Raw genomic sequence first — 14,409 nt, 5'->3', positions numbered from 1 at the left:
TACAAGTTTTGTTCCCCTTCCTCCACTGACGTTTGTGACCAAATTTGGTTACAATTCATGCAGAACTCTAGGATAAGTAGCGATTTAAAGGATTTACATCTATTTCCCCTATTGGGCCCCACCCCTCCTGCCCCCGGGGGGTCAGAGCCAAAACTTATACAAGTTCTATTCCCCTTCCCCCAAGGATGTTTGTAGCCAAATTTGGTTATAATCCAAGCAGAAATCTAGGACAAGCAACGATTTAAAGAATTAACCTCTATTTCCCCTATTGAGCCCCGTCCCCTCCTGCCTCCGGGGGGTCAGAGCCAAAATTTATACAAGCTCTGTTCCCTTTCCTCCACTGATGTTTGTGGCCAAATTTGGTTTCAATCCATGTAGAACTCTATGACTAGTAGTGATTTAAAGGAGTTACCTCTATTTCCCCTATTGGGCCCCGCCCCTCCTGCCCCCGGGGGACCAGAGCCAAAATTTATACAAGTTCTGTTCCCCTTTCCCCAAGGATTTTTGTGGCTAAATTTGGTTGCATTCCATTCAGAACTCTATGACTAGTAGCGATTTAAAGGATTTACCTCTATTTCCCCTATTGGACCCCGCCCCTCCTGCCCCCGGGGGACCAGAGCCAAAATTTATACAAGTTCTGTTCCCCTTCCCCCAAGGATGTTTGTGGCCCAATTTGGTTACATTCCATTCATAACTCTATGACTAGTAGCGATTTAAAGGATTTACCTCTATTTCCCCTATTGGGCTCCGCCCCTCCTGTCCCCGGGGGATCAGAGCCAAAATTTATACAAGTTCTGTTCCCCTTCCCCCAAGGATGTTTGTGGCTAATTTTGGTTACAATCCATGCAGAACTCTAGGACAAGTAGCGATTTATAGGATTTACCTCTATTTCCCCTATTGGGCCCCGCCCCTCCTGCCCCCGGGGGGTCAGAGCCAAAATTTATACAAGTTCTGTTCCCCTTCCCCCAAGGATGTTTGTGGCCAAATTTGGTTACAATCCATGCAGAACTCTATGACTAGTAGCGATTGAAAGGAAATGTTGACGGACAGACGGACGCCGACGGACGCCGACGGACGCCGCGCCATGACATAAGCTCACCGGCCCTTCGGGCCAGGTGAGCTAAAAATGAATCAAACTACACAGTGGTGCTATAATTTCCAAATATTATTCGATATGAGAACTTAAACAAGAGATCCCAGAGGGATCTTGGCGCCCACCAAAGAATGATCTATGTCTGACAATGGAAAGAGGGATCTTTTCTCTGCTTTTCAAACTTTTTCAAACATACTTCATATAAAATTTGAGACAGATCTCTTCAGTACTTTCTGAGAAATAGCAGTAACAAACTTCAACTATCAAAATCCAAGATGGCTCCTTGGCGGCCATCTTGTAGATCGATCGGTCCCAAATCGAAATATGCACAACTAGGGCCATAGAGGAACCTATATATGAAATTTGAGACAGATTCATTCAATACTTTCTGAGAAATAGTGATAACAAACTTTAACTATCAAATTCCAAGATGGCAGCCTGGCGGCCATTTTGTTGACCGATCGATCCAAAAACGCATTATGCACAACAAGAGCCCTAGGGAAACCTACATATGAAATATGAGAAAGATCCCTTCAGTACTTTGTGAGAAATAGCGATAACAAACTTTAACTATCAAATTCCAAGATGGCAGCCTGGCGGCCATTTTGTTGACCGATCGATCCAAAAAACGCATTATGCACAACAAGAGCCCTAGGGAAACCTACATATGAAATATGAGAAAGATCCCTTCAGTACTTTGTGAGAAATAGCGATATTAATCTTTAACTATCAAAATCCAAGATGGCTGCCTGGTGGCCATTTTGTTGACCGATCGATCCAAAAACGCATTATGCACAACTAGGGCCCTAGGGGAACCTACATATGAAATTTGAGAAAGATCCCTTCAGTACTTTCTGAGAAATAGCGATAACAAACTTTAAGTATTAAAATCCAAGATGGCTGCCTGGCGGCCATCTTGTTAACCGATTGGTCCCAAAATGCAATATGCACAACTAGGGCCCTAGGGGAACCTACATATGAAATTTGAGAAAGATCCCTTTAGTACTTTCTGAGAAATAGCGATAACAAACTTTAAGTATTAAAATCCAAGATGGCTGCCTGGCGGCCATCTTGTTAACCGATTGGTCCCAAAATGCAATATGCACAACTAGGGCCCTAGGGGAACCTACATATGAAATTTGAGAAAGATCCCTTCAGTACTTTCTGAGAAATAGCGATAACAAACTTTAAGTATCAAAATCCAAGATGGCTGCCTGGCGGCCATCTTGTTGACCGATTGGTCCCAAAATGCAATATGCACAACTAGGGCCCTAGGGGAACCTACATATGAAATTTGAGAAAGATCTCTTCAGTACTTTCTGAGAAATAGCGATAACAAACTTTAAGTATCAAAATCCAAGATGGCTGCCTGGCGGCCATCTTGTTGACCGATTGGTCCCAAAATGCAATATACACAACTAGGGCCCTAGGGGAACCTACATATGAAATTTGAGAAAGATCCCTTCAGTGCTTTCTGAGAAATAGCGATAACAAGAATTGTTAACGGACGGACGGACGGAAGGACGGACGGACCACGGACAAAAAGCGATTTGAATAGCCCACCATCTGATGATGGTGGGCTAAAAATTATTAAAAACATTTAAGCCAAAAAAAATTTATTTCTCAATTTCTCAGGCCACGCCGCATCAACATTTACCCCCCACACAAACGTTTTTTATGCGCCATAACTTAAAAATTAAAATCAAGACCGCCGCATCGAACGCACCCCAAATTTCCATTCGAACTCGCCCGAAATTTCCATTCGAAAACGCACCCAAAAATTGGCTCCAATATTAGTATGCACCTTTCATTTCCGGTAAAAAATGGCTGCCGATGTCAGCATTTGCTCAAAACGGAATGTTTCCTCCCAGGATTATGTATTTTCAACTGGTTTTCTTTGGATATAGTGAATTTGAGATATTTAAAAGCTGTTCTTAAAGACTGAGTAAGAATTTACATTTTCTACACATGTTTTCATTGATTTTCATGTCCTTCAAGTGAGAAAAAAATAAAATGTTATCTGCGGCATTTGTTTTCAGAGAAATAAAAAATATTCCCGCCGCCTGCACTGACTTTTTAAAAAAGTGGCCTGAGAAACTAACAATTAATTTTTTTTGGCCTTACAGGTCAGAAAATGGTTGATTTTCTCTGTCGGAAATACTCAAAATATTGCCGATTTTTTATAACTTTTAGAAAAAAATTTGCACAAATTACTTGAAATATCGTAAACAAACTAATATATATCTGAATCATGGCTCAGTCAATATATTTGCTCTGAAAAAAACACTGTTATTTCTTCTTTGTTCCTGCCGGTTCACACCCCATTCACCGCTACTTTCACTTTCTATCGTTCTGAGTTTTGTGTTTGTTGTGGGATGTTTGTACATTATTTGCCGTTGAAAAATGCAAGAAAATAATCTATCAACTTTACTTGAAGTATATTAAAGGTTTATTGAAGTTTTGACAACAAGTTTCTAACAAAATTATCAACACTCACGGCTGTAAACTTGCCAGTCCATTCCAACACGGCGTCAAGTAATGGCGATAGTACGGGACCTCATCGTTCTTCATGACCGTCAGATTTTCGATCGGTCAAATTGAATAAAACATCGTCTAAATCATTGTCAGATTATATGCTTTTAGGCCTGTGATATTTAACTATCATGACATTGTACTTATAATTACAAATATCTACTGTAATATCAACAACAGAAGCCATGATGGCGTCCGTGGTAACATGAGTGAAGCAGTGAACACACGTGTGATTTTCTCGGTTAATTTATTCAGAGTTTTATATAGTAACACTGTGCCGATTTTTTATTGGGTAGAAATTTGGTCACGTCTATAATTATATTGTAAAGGCTGAACATGGGTGGCGCTTTTATCACGTGATACGAAGCTAGCAAAACATTGATAGTCAAAATGGCGTCCAGAGTCGCTTGCATCGAGATCGTGTGAGGGCGTCCAGAGGCGCTTACATGTGGCAAGGGGTAAAGGCGTCCAAAGGCGCTTACATATGGTAAAGGGTTAAGAGTATCGTGAGGCTATGCAAAACATTTTCAATGAAGATACAAAATCTGAGATTTTTTTTTTAAAACCCCCCCCCCCCCCCCCAAAAAAAAAAATAAAACTGAAAAACAAATCTGCGCAATATACGCAGGTGCACACTTTTTGCGCAAAAATATGGTATTGCATTTGATAAAATGAAATAATACTGAAACAAAAATGATTCCTACCTGTAACTTGTGTTCTGGGGCGAAGTTTTGTGGTGGGAAGGTGATATCAAACTTGACTAAAAGGTCTCCTTTGTCAAATGGACTCTTGTACAAAGGCATTCCTTCTCCTTTTATACATTTTACAGCTCCTACAACAGGGCAATCATGTTAGTTGTAATGAATTCAACAGCAAAAATGATGATATCTTTCCAATGTTTAAAGAATTTCAGTTTGTCAGACTAATGAAATCAAATGTTAATATGAATTCTTCTAATGAGTAGGAAGAAACACAAACTTTCCAAGAAGTCATTTTTCAACTGGTGAAAGTTGTTGTGAAAAAAATGTAGACCCCACCTCCTCCAGTAAACTGACCTATTGTATAGCCCAGTAGTTAAAAGGATTACCTGGATGTATGACATCACCAGGGGGACTTTTGACGAGTAAATCTCTACCATCTAAATGTTTGAGTGTAAACTGGAAACCACAGAGAGCTTCTGTGAGGCTAAGGTTGTAAGTACAGAAGAGGTTTTCTCCATCACGTGTGTATAGCTCGTGTTCCTGTTGCTTCAGCACTATTATAACATCACCAGGCTCCATATCGGGCTGTAACAAACAAAACATTGACTGAGAATATCATAGCCAAAGAAAGAAATTTAATGAGTAACTTAAAACGAAAAAAGTAAAACTAAAACGAAATCATAAATCATTAGTGCTAATAAAGTGAATGTTTGCACATGTAGCCCTGTTGACAGTTTGAAACTTGAGATTAATCAGATCAGAACATAATACAGTCAAACCTGTGTATAAAGGACACCAAGGGGAAAAGGCTTAAGTGTCCTTTATAGACAGGTGTCAGTGTTTTGACAAGTTATGCCCCATGATTATTACAACATCAAACACACAAAAATCATTTTGATTCCTTTAACCACTCAAATTCTATGAAGAAGAAGAAACAAATATAAAATTCAATTAAATGCATTACAAAAAATATTTATCACATATTAATTTGGGCTGATTAGCCTCATGATTAATATAGATATTCTTATAAAACAGAGAACATCAATTTCCTTTTATTTATTTAGTGAATTGGCCAATTATTTTTAACTGTCTACACGTTGATCAAGGGACAGAGCCTTTCGTGAAGGTTTTGAACAAGCCATAATATCGTCTGTGTTTGTAAAATCCCAAATAAAAAGTGGCACAAAATGAGAAAACCGATGTTTGGGCTTGTTCAAAAATTTCCATTTGGGGTTGACAATATCTTGGAAGATTCCATCTTTTCGCCACTCATTGGTCCGTAACTGTTACATGTAATTGTTCTGAACACATTGTTAATGAGCTGAGTAAAGTGTCCACGCTGTCTTGAAATCTCTGTTATTTCAGACAAAACAAATGTAAACACATGTAGTCATGAACTGGCTGACATCAAAAAGTCGCTTTACAAACAATGGTTCACACCCAACGAGTCCCGATGGTGTATTCCAACACAAATATAATGCAAACCCCAGAGTGTTACAAAAGGTGACGTAAGGGAAATAACTCTAATTGACTAACGCAGAAGAACATTACCAATATGGCTTCCTTTGTTGTTTTACCGATGCACAGGTTCAGATAAGATGTTCGCTGTTTGTATTATAGGGTTAATTTTAAGTGTCCGCTTTCTTCATAGAAAGTGTCTGCTATACACATTCAATTCATACAGTGATTTTCATTCAAACACAATGTCTTTTTTTGTGTCCACTATACTGTATATCTATGTAGTCTAACTTCTACTGAAAGCTTATGTTTTTTCGAGTGAAAGTACCGACGTTCGAAAAATTTATTTGTGTCCCTTATATGGAAATTTTTACGGACTTACGGACTAAATCTAGTGTCCGCTGTCCGCTATATACATGACCAGCGTGCCCCATTACGTACAGGTGTACGTGATTCACGCATCAAAAGTAATATGCACGTACACAAATTGGAAGCAGAGGGTACACTGCACGTACGATAAAATGGGAGTAAAAGCTAATAAAATGGGTGTAAAAGCTGAAAACAGTTGTTATATATAATTTATATATTAAAACTGTCGGAAGAAATGACGAGACAATATCGTTCTGATCTTTCTGTAAGCTGGTTGCTACTGCCGATTTCCCTGCATTTTAATTGGCTGATCATGACGACCCATGGATCTAGGTTATTTCATAACCTGAATAATGTTTCGCTATTTGATTATGGGCGCTATCACACACTAAAGATCGTAAGGCGTAACACCAGTGGTGTTTACTTGTCCGATGTTGTAAACATGGAGCCGTCTAAAAAGCGTACGATTAACGATTTCTTCTATCACCAAAAGAAAATCCCTGAATGAAACAACGTCTGAAAACGTAGATCAATGTAAGAAACGAGTAAAAAAGTTCCAACCCCAGTGTTTATGATGATTTGATTGGAAACAGTTAACACTATTATTTAAGTTCTTTAAAATCTACAGCTTTGAGCCTTTCAATGTCATTTTTTGCAGCATGATATCCGATGAATTGGAATTAGAAATGAAAGTAACATTGCCCTTATGTCACCCAAGGAGTCGATAATTGAATATACTTAAATGTGTCATTGTCTTATGATCAAAGCTTGATGAAATGCTTCATATTTGTTAAAATTTTGCTTGTACCCCAAGATTTATGCTTGTACCCCTCAAATTTTCTGAGGAAGGGTACACTTAACCCCTGATGAGAGAAAGTCAGGGGGCACGCTGCATGACATTTATATAGTGATTTTTGTTGGGGATTCCTAGCACAGTCCGTTATGGACAGGTGTCTGCTATATAGAAGTGTCCGCTATTGCAGGTTTGACTGTATGATGTGTTGTATATTAAATTACATACCAGCTGGTCACCTTCCCATCGAAAGGTAATTTTCTGGTTATCCTTCATGCCTTTGTCCACATTGACCTCAAGGATCTTTGTTTGATTGACCACTTTCTTTCCTTTACAGTCTTTACACTTGTCCTTCTCATTAATAGTCTCACCTGTAAACAATTATAGTTCTTTACGGACTGCAAAAATGATTTTTCAAAACAAATTTTGCCAATTTGGGGTCATGTGTATAGACTATTTAAGAAAATAAAGACTATCAGGGCTTTTTTTGGGCCGATAATGGGGCCTTGATCCTAAGTTATTTTCTGTTTTCCATTTCACCCGTTTTATTCTCAAAATAAGGTTAAAATGTTCATTCCTAATTCAGCCAGAAAAACCCCTCTAAGTTCAGTGCAGCTTATCAGGATTTTTAGTTATACTCAGTCATTTTAGGCTAGAAATATTGTGTTATGGTATTGTTAGCCTTAAACCAGAAATTGAATATGTCTAAATTACCTGGAATGTTCATACAAGAGATCCCCGAGGGATCTTGACGCCCACCGAAGAATGATCTATGTCTGACAATGGGAAGAGGGATCTTTTCCCTGCTTTTCAAACTTTTTCCAACATACTACATATAAAATTTAAGACAGATCGCTTCATTACTTTCTGAGAAACAGCGTTAAAATCCAAGATGGTGGTCGTTTGGCTATCTTGTTGACCCATCAGTCCCGAAGGTACTATGCACAACTAGGGCCCAAGGGGAACCTACACATGGAATTTGAGAGATATCCCTTCAGTAATTTCTGACAAAAAGCGATAACTATCAAAATCCAAGATGGCTGCCAGTCGGCCATCTTGTTGACCAATCGGTCCAAAAATGCAATATGCGCAACTAGGATCCTAGGGGAACCTACATATGAAATTTGAGAAAGATCCCTTCAGTGCTTTCTGAGAAATTGCAGTAACAAACTTTAACTATCAAAATCTAAGATGACCGCCAGTCGGCAATCTTGTTTACTGATCGGTCCCAAAATGAAATATGCACAACTAGGGCCAAAGGGGAACCTGCAGATGAAATTTGAAAAGGTCCCTTTAGCACTTTCTGAGAAATAGCGGTAACAAGAATTGTTAACAGACAGACTGACTGATGACGGACCACTGACAAAAGGAGATTTGAATAGCTTACCATCTGATGACGGTGGGCTTAAAACCATAAAAGATTATGTTGAGTCATTTCACTAAATAATTGGCAGTGTATATATATCAGTGGCATCACCCTATGTGACTTATAAATTACAAGTAATTTATGGTGAACACTATGTACCACTACTGATGATGATGAGTTAAATATTTACCTTCTCCATGACAGTCTGGACACACAGATTGCATTTGTTGGACCATACCAGGGCCAAGTTGTCGGAGTGTTACCTTTACACCACGGCCATTACATGTCCTACATCTGTGCATGGCACCTTCTTTTCCACCAGATCTAGAAAGAAAAGAGACCCATCTTCAATTTTCAAAAAACACTAGTAATTCTTAACAAATGTAAAAAGAATCTTTGTAATGCTAGCATATTTCAATGTATAGAAAATAAAAAGAACCAATTTGTTTTTCCTAGTTTCTTAATTAGCCTAGGCTGTAATTATGGCTGCCCAAATTATTGACACTAAGTCTTACTAACAATACTTACCCATTGCATTTTGTGCAAATTACTGTTTTGCTGAGTTGCAACTTGGATGTTTTCCCATTATATAGGTCTTCAAGTGTTACTCTGAAAATGAAAGTTATAAATGATGCATACTTATTACAGATGTTTATTGTTGTCAAAATCCTAATTAAGGATACAGTGGATAAATAACATGAAAAAATTTACCTTGAAAATGGAATTGAAATTAATATTCATAAGTTACTTTCGAAATACACATTCCATCAAAAATTCTAACAAAATCCAGGACTTCAGTTCATGATAAACATCTACACATAATTGGAGACTCCAATTTATAATTCCTTCCACTTTTTACTGGTAATAATAATATTAGCAATTTTCCTGAAAAATCACAGAAGATACAAAATCTATGTTTCAGGGAATAACAGTAAATATATTTATTAAACGGTTAAATACCTGAGAGGGTGAAGTGTGTCCTCGCCCTTCCTTCTACCACGTCGTCCTCCCATTCCACCCATTCCCATTCCTCCCATACCAAATGGACCACCACCAAACATTCCCCCAAACAAATCTCCAAACATGTCTGAGAAACCTGTAATATACAAAACATTATTTCTAAAAACCGGCTTAGGGTTCGACAAACAAAGACAAACTTGATATGATAGAGTCTACTGAAAACAGGAAATATCTTCTAATTTGTGTCCAGGAACAACATAAAATTCTGACACTACACATTATCTGCTACAAGAACGGAATTATCAGAATAATGCTTAACTTAATATTTATCAACTACTAAGGTATTATTTCTGATCATTCCAAAATATTCTTATCATTAAGTTGAACAGAAACCGATGGCAGTTATGATATTCATTTTACCTCCAGCACCGCCACCTCCACCTCCTTCTTTAAGTCCTTGAAGCCCAAACCTGTCATAGGTTTCCCTTTTCTCAGGATTAGAAAGAACTTCATAGGCAAAACTTATTTCTTTAAACTAGAAAAAAAATATAATAACTAAACATCAACAACTAAGTAATGTAACAGACTTGTAATGATATAATGCATGCAATGCCTACAAATTTAGGTTATTACTCGAATATGTGTAACGTACATTACTTTTCTAGCAATTAAAAAGAGGCCCAGAGGGCCTGTATCGCTCTCCTGGTTTGTAATGCCAAGTAATGTTCTGAATACAGGTTCATTGTTTATTTTCTGAAGGAATTTTAATATTAACCTCTAAATCCCCTATTGGGCCCCACCCCTCCTGCCCCCAGGGGGTCAGAGCCAAAATTTATACAAGTTCTGTTCCCATTCCCCCAAGGATGTTTATGGTCAAATTTGGTCACAATCCAAGTAAAACTCTAGGACAAGTAGTGATTTATAGGATTTACCTCTATTTCCCCTATTGGGCCCCACCCGTCCTGCCCTCCGGGGGCCAGAGCCAAAATTTATACAAGTTCTGTTCCCCTTCCCCCAAGGATGTTTGTGGCCAAATTTGGTTACAATCCATGCAGAACTCTATGACTAGTAGCGATTTAAAGGATTTACCTCTATTTCCCCTATTGGGCCCCGCCCCTCCTGCCCCCGGGGGACCAGAGCCAAAATTTATACAAGTTCTGTTCCCCTTCTCCCAAGGATGTTTGTGGCCAAATTTGGTTACAATCCATGCAGAACTCTATGACTAGTAGCGATTTAAAGGATTTACCTCTATTTCCCCTATTGGGCCCCGCCCCTCCTGCCCCCGCGGGACCAGAGCCAAAATTTATACAAGTTCTGTTCCCCTTCCCCCAAGGATGTTTGTGGCCAAATTTGGTTACATTCCATTCAGAACTCTATGACTAGTAGCGATTTAAAGGATTTACCTCTATTTCCCCTATTGGGCCCCGCCCCTCCTGCCCCCGCGGGACCAGAGCCAAAATCTATATAAGTTCTGTTTCCCTTCCCCCAAGGATGTTTGTGGCCAAATTTGGTTACATTCCATTCAAAACTCTATGACTAGTAGCGATTTAAAGGATTTACCTCTATTTCCCCTATTGGGCCCCGCCCCTCCTGCCCCTGGGGGACCAGAGCCAAAATTTATACAAGTTCTGTTCCCCTTCCCCCAAGGATGTTTGTGGCCAAATTTGGTTACAATTCATGTAGAACTCTATGACTAGTAGCGATTTAAAGGATTTACCTCTAATTACCCATATTGGGCCCCGCCCCTCCTGCCCCCGGGGGACCAGAACCAAAATTTAAACAAGTTCTGTTCCCCTTCCCCCAAGGATGTTTGTGGCCAAATTTGGTTACATTCCATTCAGAACTCTATGACTAGTAGCAATTTAAAGGATTTACCTCTATTTCCCCTATTGGGCCCCGCCCCTCCTGCCCCCGGGGGACCAGAGCCAAAATTTATACAAGTTCTGTTCCCCCTCCCCCAAGGATGTTTGTGGTCAAATTTGGTTACAATCCATGCAGAACTCTAGGACAAGTAGCGATTTATAGGATTTACCTCTATTTCCCCTATTGGGCCCCGCCCCTCCTGCCCCAGGGGGGTCAGAGCCTAAATTTATACAAGTTCTGTTCCCCCTCCCCAAAGGATGTTTGTGGCCAAATTTGGTTACAATCAATGCAGAACTCTATGACTAGTAGCGATTTAAAGGAAATGTTGACGGACGGACGGACGCCGCGCCATGACATAAGCTCACCGGCCCGGTGAGCTAAAAAACTGTAAGAAAACTTGAAAATTAAAAGGTGACAGAAACTAAACCTTGCCATAAAATGAAGAAATTCAGAACATTAGAAAAGTAGAATTCTCACCTTATCTTCAGCTGCTGGATTCTTATCGGGATGGAATTCTTTTGCCAACTTATAGTACGACTGCAAAAAGAAACATTTTAATATATTATTTTAATAACTTGACTGGGTTTTTTTTTAAATTGCAACTCAACAAATTTAGTGATAAAATTACCTACAAATCATTCTTAAAAATGATGTGCTTATGCCATTGCCCAAATTAAAAAGATATGAGCTCCCAGTACAGTATTCTCCTTCATACTAACTGCAGGTAAATTATAGCTTATCATTACTTTGTGGATTTAAAAATACATTGGCAATATTAATATTCACAACCAATGCAAAAACATACACCTTACTATTCACTTCCTAAGTGGATATTAAACACTTTACACATTGGAAACTTGTATAGTTATGAAATGGGACTGAATTTTTCAGATAGATCCCGGTTCTAACTGGTCAGGTAGTCACTACATTATCCCTTATTACAGGACTGGAGTCCACAGTGAAATTCAAAGTCTTTTGAGATTTGTCTTGGAGGGTGTCTTTGAGGGCAGAGACTTTGAGAACAGGTGACTGCATGGTCATGTCATCACGAGGGGAAAACCACTAACTTGCGTATTATACGCAAACTGGAGTATAATACCCCAATCATTGGAGTATGGTTTTGTTACTAAAAATAACTAAAAAAGCTTTAAAATGCACTTTTCCCAAATATTTTCACAGATTACATTTATTTAACTATGAAACAGTACACACATGCAAAAATTTGATTCATTTGCATGTCAGAAAGTATTGAAAATAAATGCAATACTTTGAGAAAACTCAGAAAAGTTGCATCAAGTTCATAAGTAACAAACGATACTATTGCACATATTTTAGTAATTGCACTTTATCTTCTACTTCTACTTTATAATGAAACCTTCAACAGGATGAAGATTATGTCATATGGTGGTGTGCTAAATACCAAGGATTGAGTAGAAAAAAAAATTGTGAATTTTTTGGTAGTTTTGTGAGGGCTGTTTTGAAAGCTTCGAGTTTCGTGATTTTACAAATATCTTGATGTAAACTGTTCCAATCTGATATGGCTCGTGGGAAAAATGATTGTTTTCTGACTTGGGTTTTACATGAAGGGACCTGGATGGTGTGAGCTTGGGAGTGCCTGGTGAGACAAATAGGAGCTACAAGTGCGTCCTTCGATATGTCGATTTGATCATGCACAACTTAGTATCTTGAAGAAAGTGCAGAGGCGCGTATCCTTGCATTGCTTCTCTAAGGCTGGCTAACCCAGACTGCTCAGCATTGAGCTGACACTGGACATGTTCCTGTGTCTGTTGGTGACAAAGCGGGCTGCCCTACATGTTGTACCATCTCTATCTGATGTATGTCAGTCTTTGTGTATGGGTCCCAAGCACTATAGGCATATTCTAAAGATGGTCTTACTAAAAACATATTGGCATGTATTAATGTGATTTTTTGAAAAGTATAACAAAAGCTGAGATTTCAGCAATTTAGGTTTTTTTTAGTAACAAATCCCAAGGATTTATAAGTGAGAAGGATTCGTGACTGTCTCTTTACACAACTGAACACCACGCGAGACGCCTATGAACCGGGAATAAAAACTGCTTTTCTCAACAAATACTTGTCTTATCGAGTCAAACGAAGCACCAATGTAAAGTTTATTAAATTTCACAACCTTTATCACTTGCTTTAAAAACGGAAGATTTAGGAGACATGTCTTAAATCTTCGTTAAAAAATAAGACAGCTCATGAAATGACGGCTCCGCATCAGAAAGAAAGACAGTAACCCTCGGACCCGCAAGCTACATCAAAGGCTACGCCGGCGGATATCAAAGGAAAATCACGGTCAGTGCACAAACACAAAAGCTCCTTCATTGTACTCCCCCAAAACCCAGTGTGACTTATCCTTCTCATATATGTCCTTGCAAATCCATACTGCAATGGGTTATAATACTCTAGTTTGCGTATAATACGCAAGTTAGTGGTTTTCCACGACTTGATCATAGGACAAGGACTCACTTGATCATTCATTGCTCAATGACCAGTAAGTTTAATTGATTTAGCATTTCATCTATGCAGAAGACATTGAAACATGATGAGATTTTCTGCTTCAATGTCTTCTGTTTTAAGCTATTGTAATGGTGTACTTTCATATTAAAACAATCCCACTTAGTCAAATAGTAATCAATAATTCAATGGAAGTAGCAGAGATTTAATAGCTATAGAACCAAGCTCGATAAAACACACCAATAGCACTAAAAGGATTTGAAGGAATTGCAAGTTAAGTCTTTATTTAGGCGCAGAAGGTGACGTAATTTTTGTGAAACTAGAATATTCTCCTTGCTCGCCATTTTGTCGAACAATGAATTGATAATATATTTACATCGACATTTTATATATAGTTCTGCCGTGATTTGCCCGCATTAAACGATAGAGACATTTAATACGAATAACAGTAAACCCTATCGTTAGTGAATATCCCAAAAAACATGCCGTAAAAGATAATGTCAAGACCATGCACGATTTTTTCTCCATGCTGAACATGATCGACGGGGAACAAAACCTATTCAAATCGAAATAAGCACAAATATTTGTGGTATTTAAAGAATGATACAAACAAAACAGATTATTAATAACATATAAGTCAAGTTTTCTCCTAATTTACCTTCTTAATTTCCCCATCAGAGGCATTTTTAGAAACGCCCAATACTTCGTAGAGCGTTGTGTCTGCCATTTTCACGAGGTGAATCGTGACGTCATAGCCACCTGGTAGGAAAATCTTTTTCCTTTATTGTAAAGG

At 38.5% G+C, this 14,409-nt stretch overlaps 1 protein-coding gene across 1 annotated transcript in view; it reads right to left on the bottom strand.

The window, feature by feature from the left end:
- LOC138316714 (dnaJ homolog subfamily A member 2-like) overlaps positions 1-14,409 on the bottom strand; it is a 26,145-nt gene extending 11,736 nt beyond the window's left edge. Inside the window, exons 1-9 of the mRNA XM_069258372.1 lie at positions 14,275-14,409; positions 11,613-11,672; positions 9,693-9,807; positions 9,273-9,408; positions 8,841-8,921; positions 8,503-8,636; positions 7,175-7,317; positions 4,713-4,911; positions 4,250-4,457 (exon numbers count right to left, since the gene is read on the bottom strand). Coding sequence (XP_069114473.1) covers positions 4,250-4,457; positions 4,713-4,911; positions 7,175-7,317; positions 8,503-8,636; positions 8,841-8,921; positions 9,273-9,408; positions 9,693-9,807; positions 11,613-11,672; positions 14,275-14,343 — 1,145 coding nt within the window. The 5' untranslated portion in view covers positions 14,344-14,409. The remainder of the gene's footprint in view (positions 1-4,249; positions 4,458-4,712; positions 4,912-7,174; positions 7,318-8,502; positions 8,637-8,840; positions 8,922-9,272; positions 9,409-9,692; positions 9,808-11,612; positions 11,673-14,274) is intronic.

Source organism: Argopecten irradians, chromosome 2 (assembly GCF_041381155.1).
Source record: "Argopecten irradians isolate NY chromosome 2, Ai_NY, whole genome shotgun sequence".
Lineage (NCBI taxonomy): Eukaryota > Metazoa > Mollusca > Bivalvia > Pectinida > Pectinidae > Argopecten > Argopecten irradians.
The sequence above is the reverse complement of the archived record's forward strand: the minus strand, read 5'-3'. Positions and strand labels throughout refer to the sequence as shown.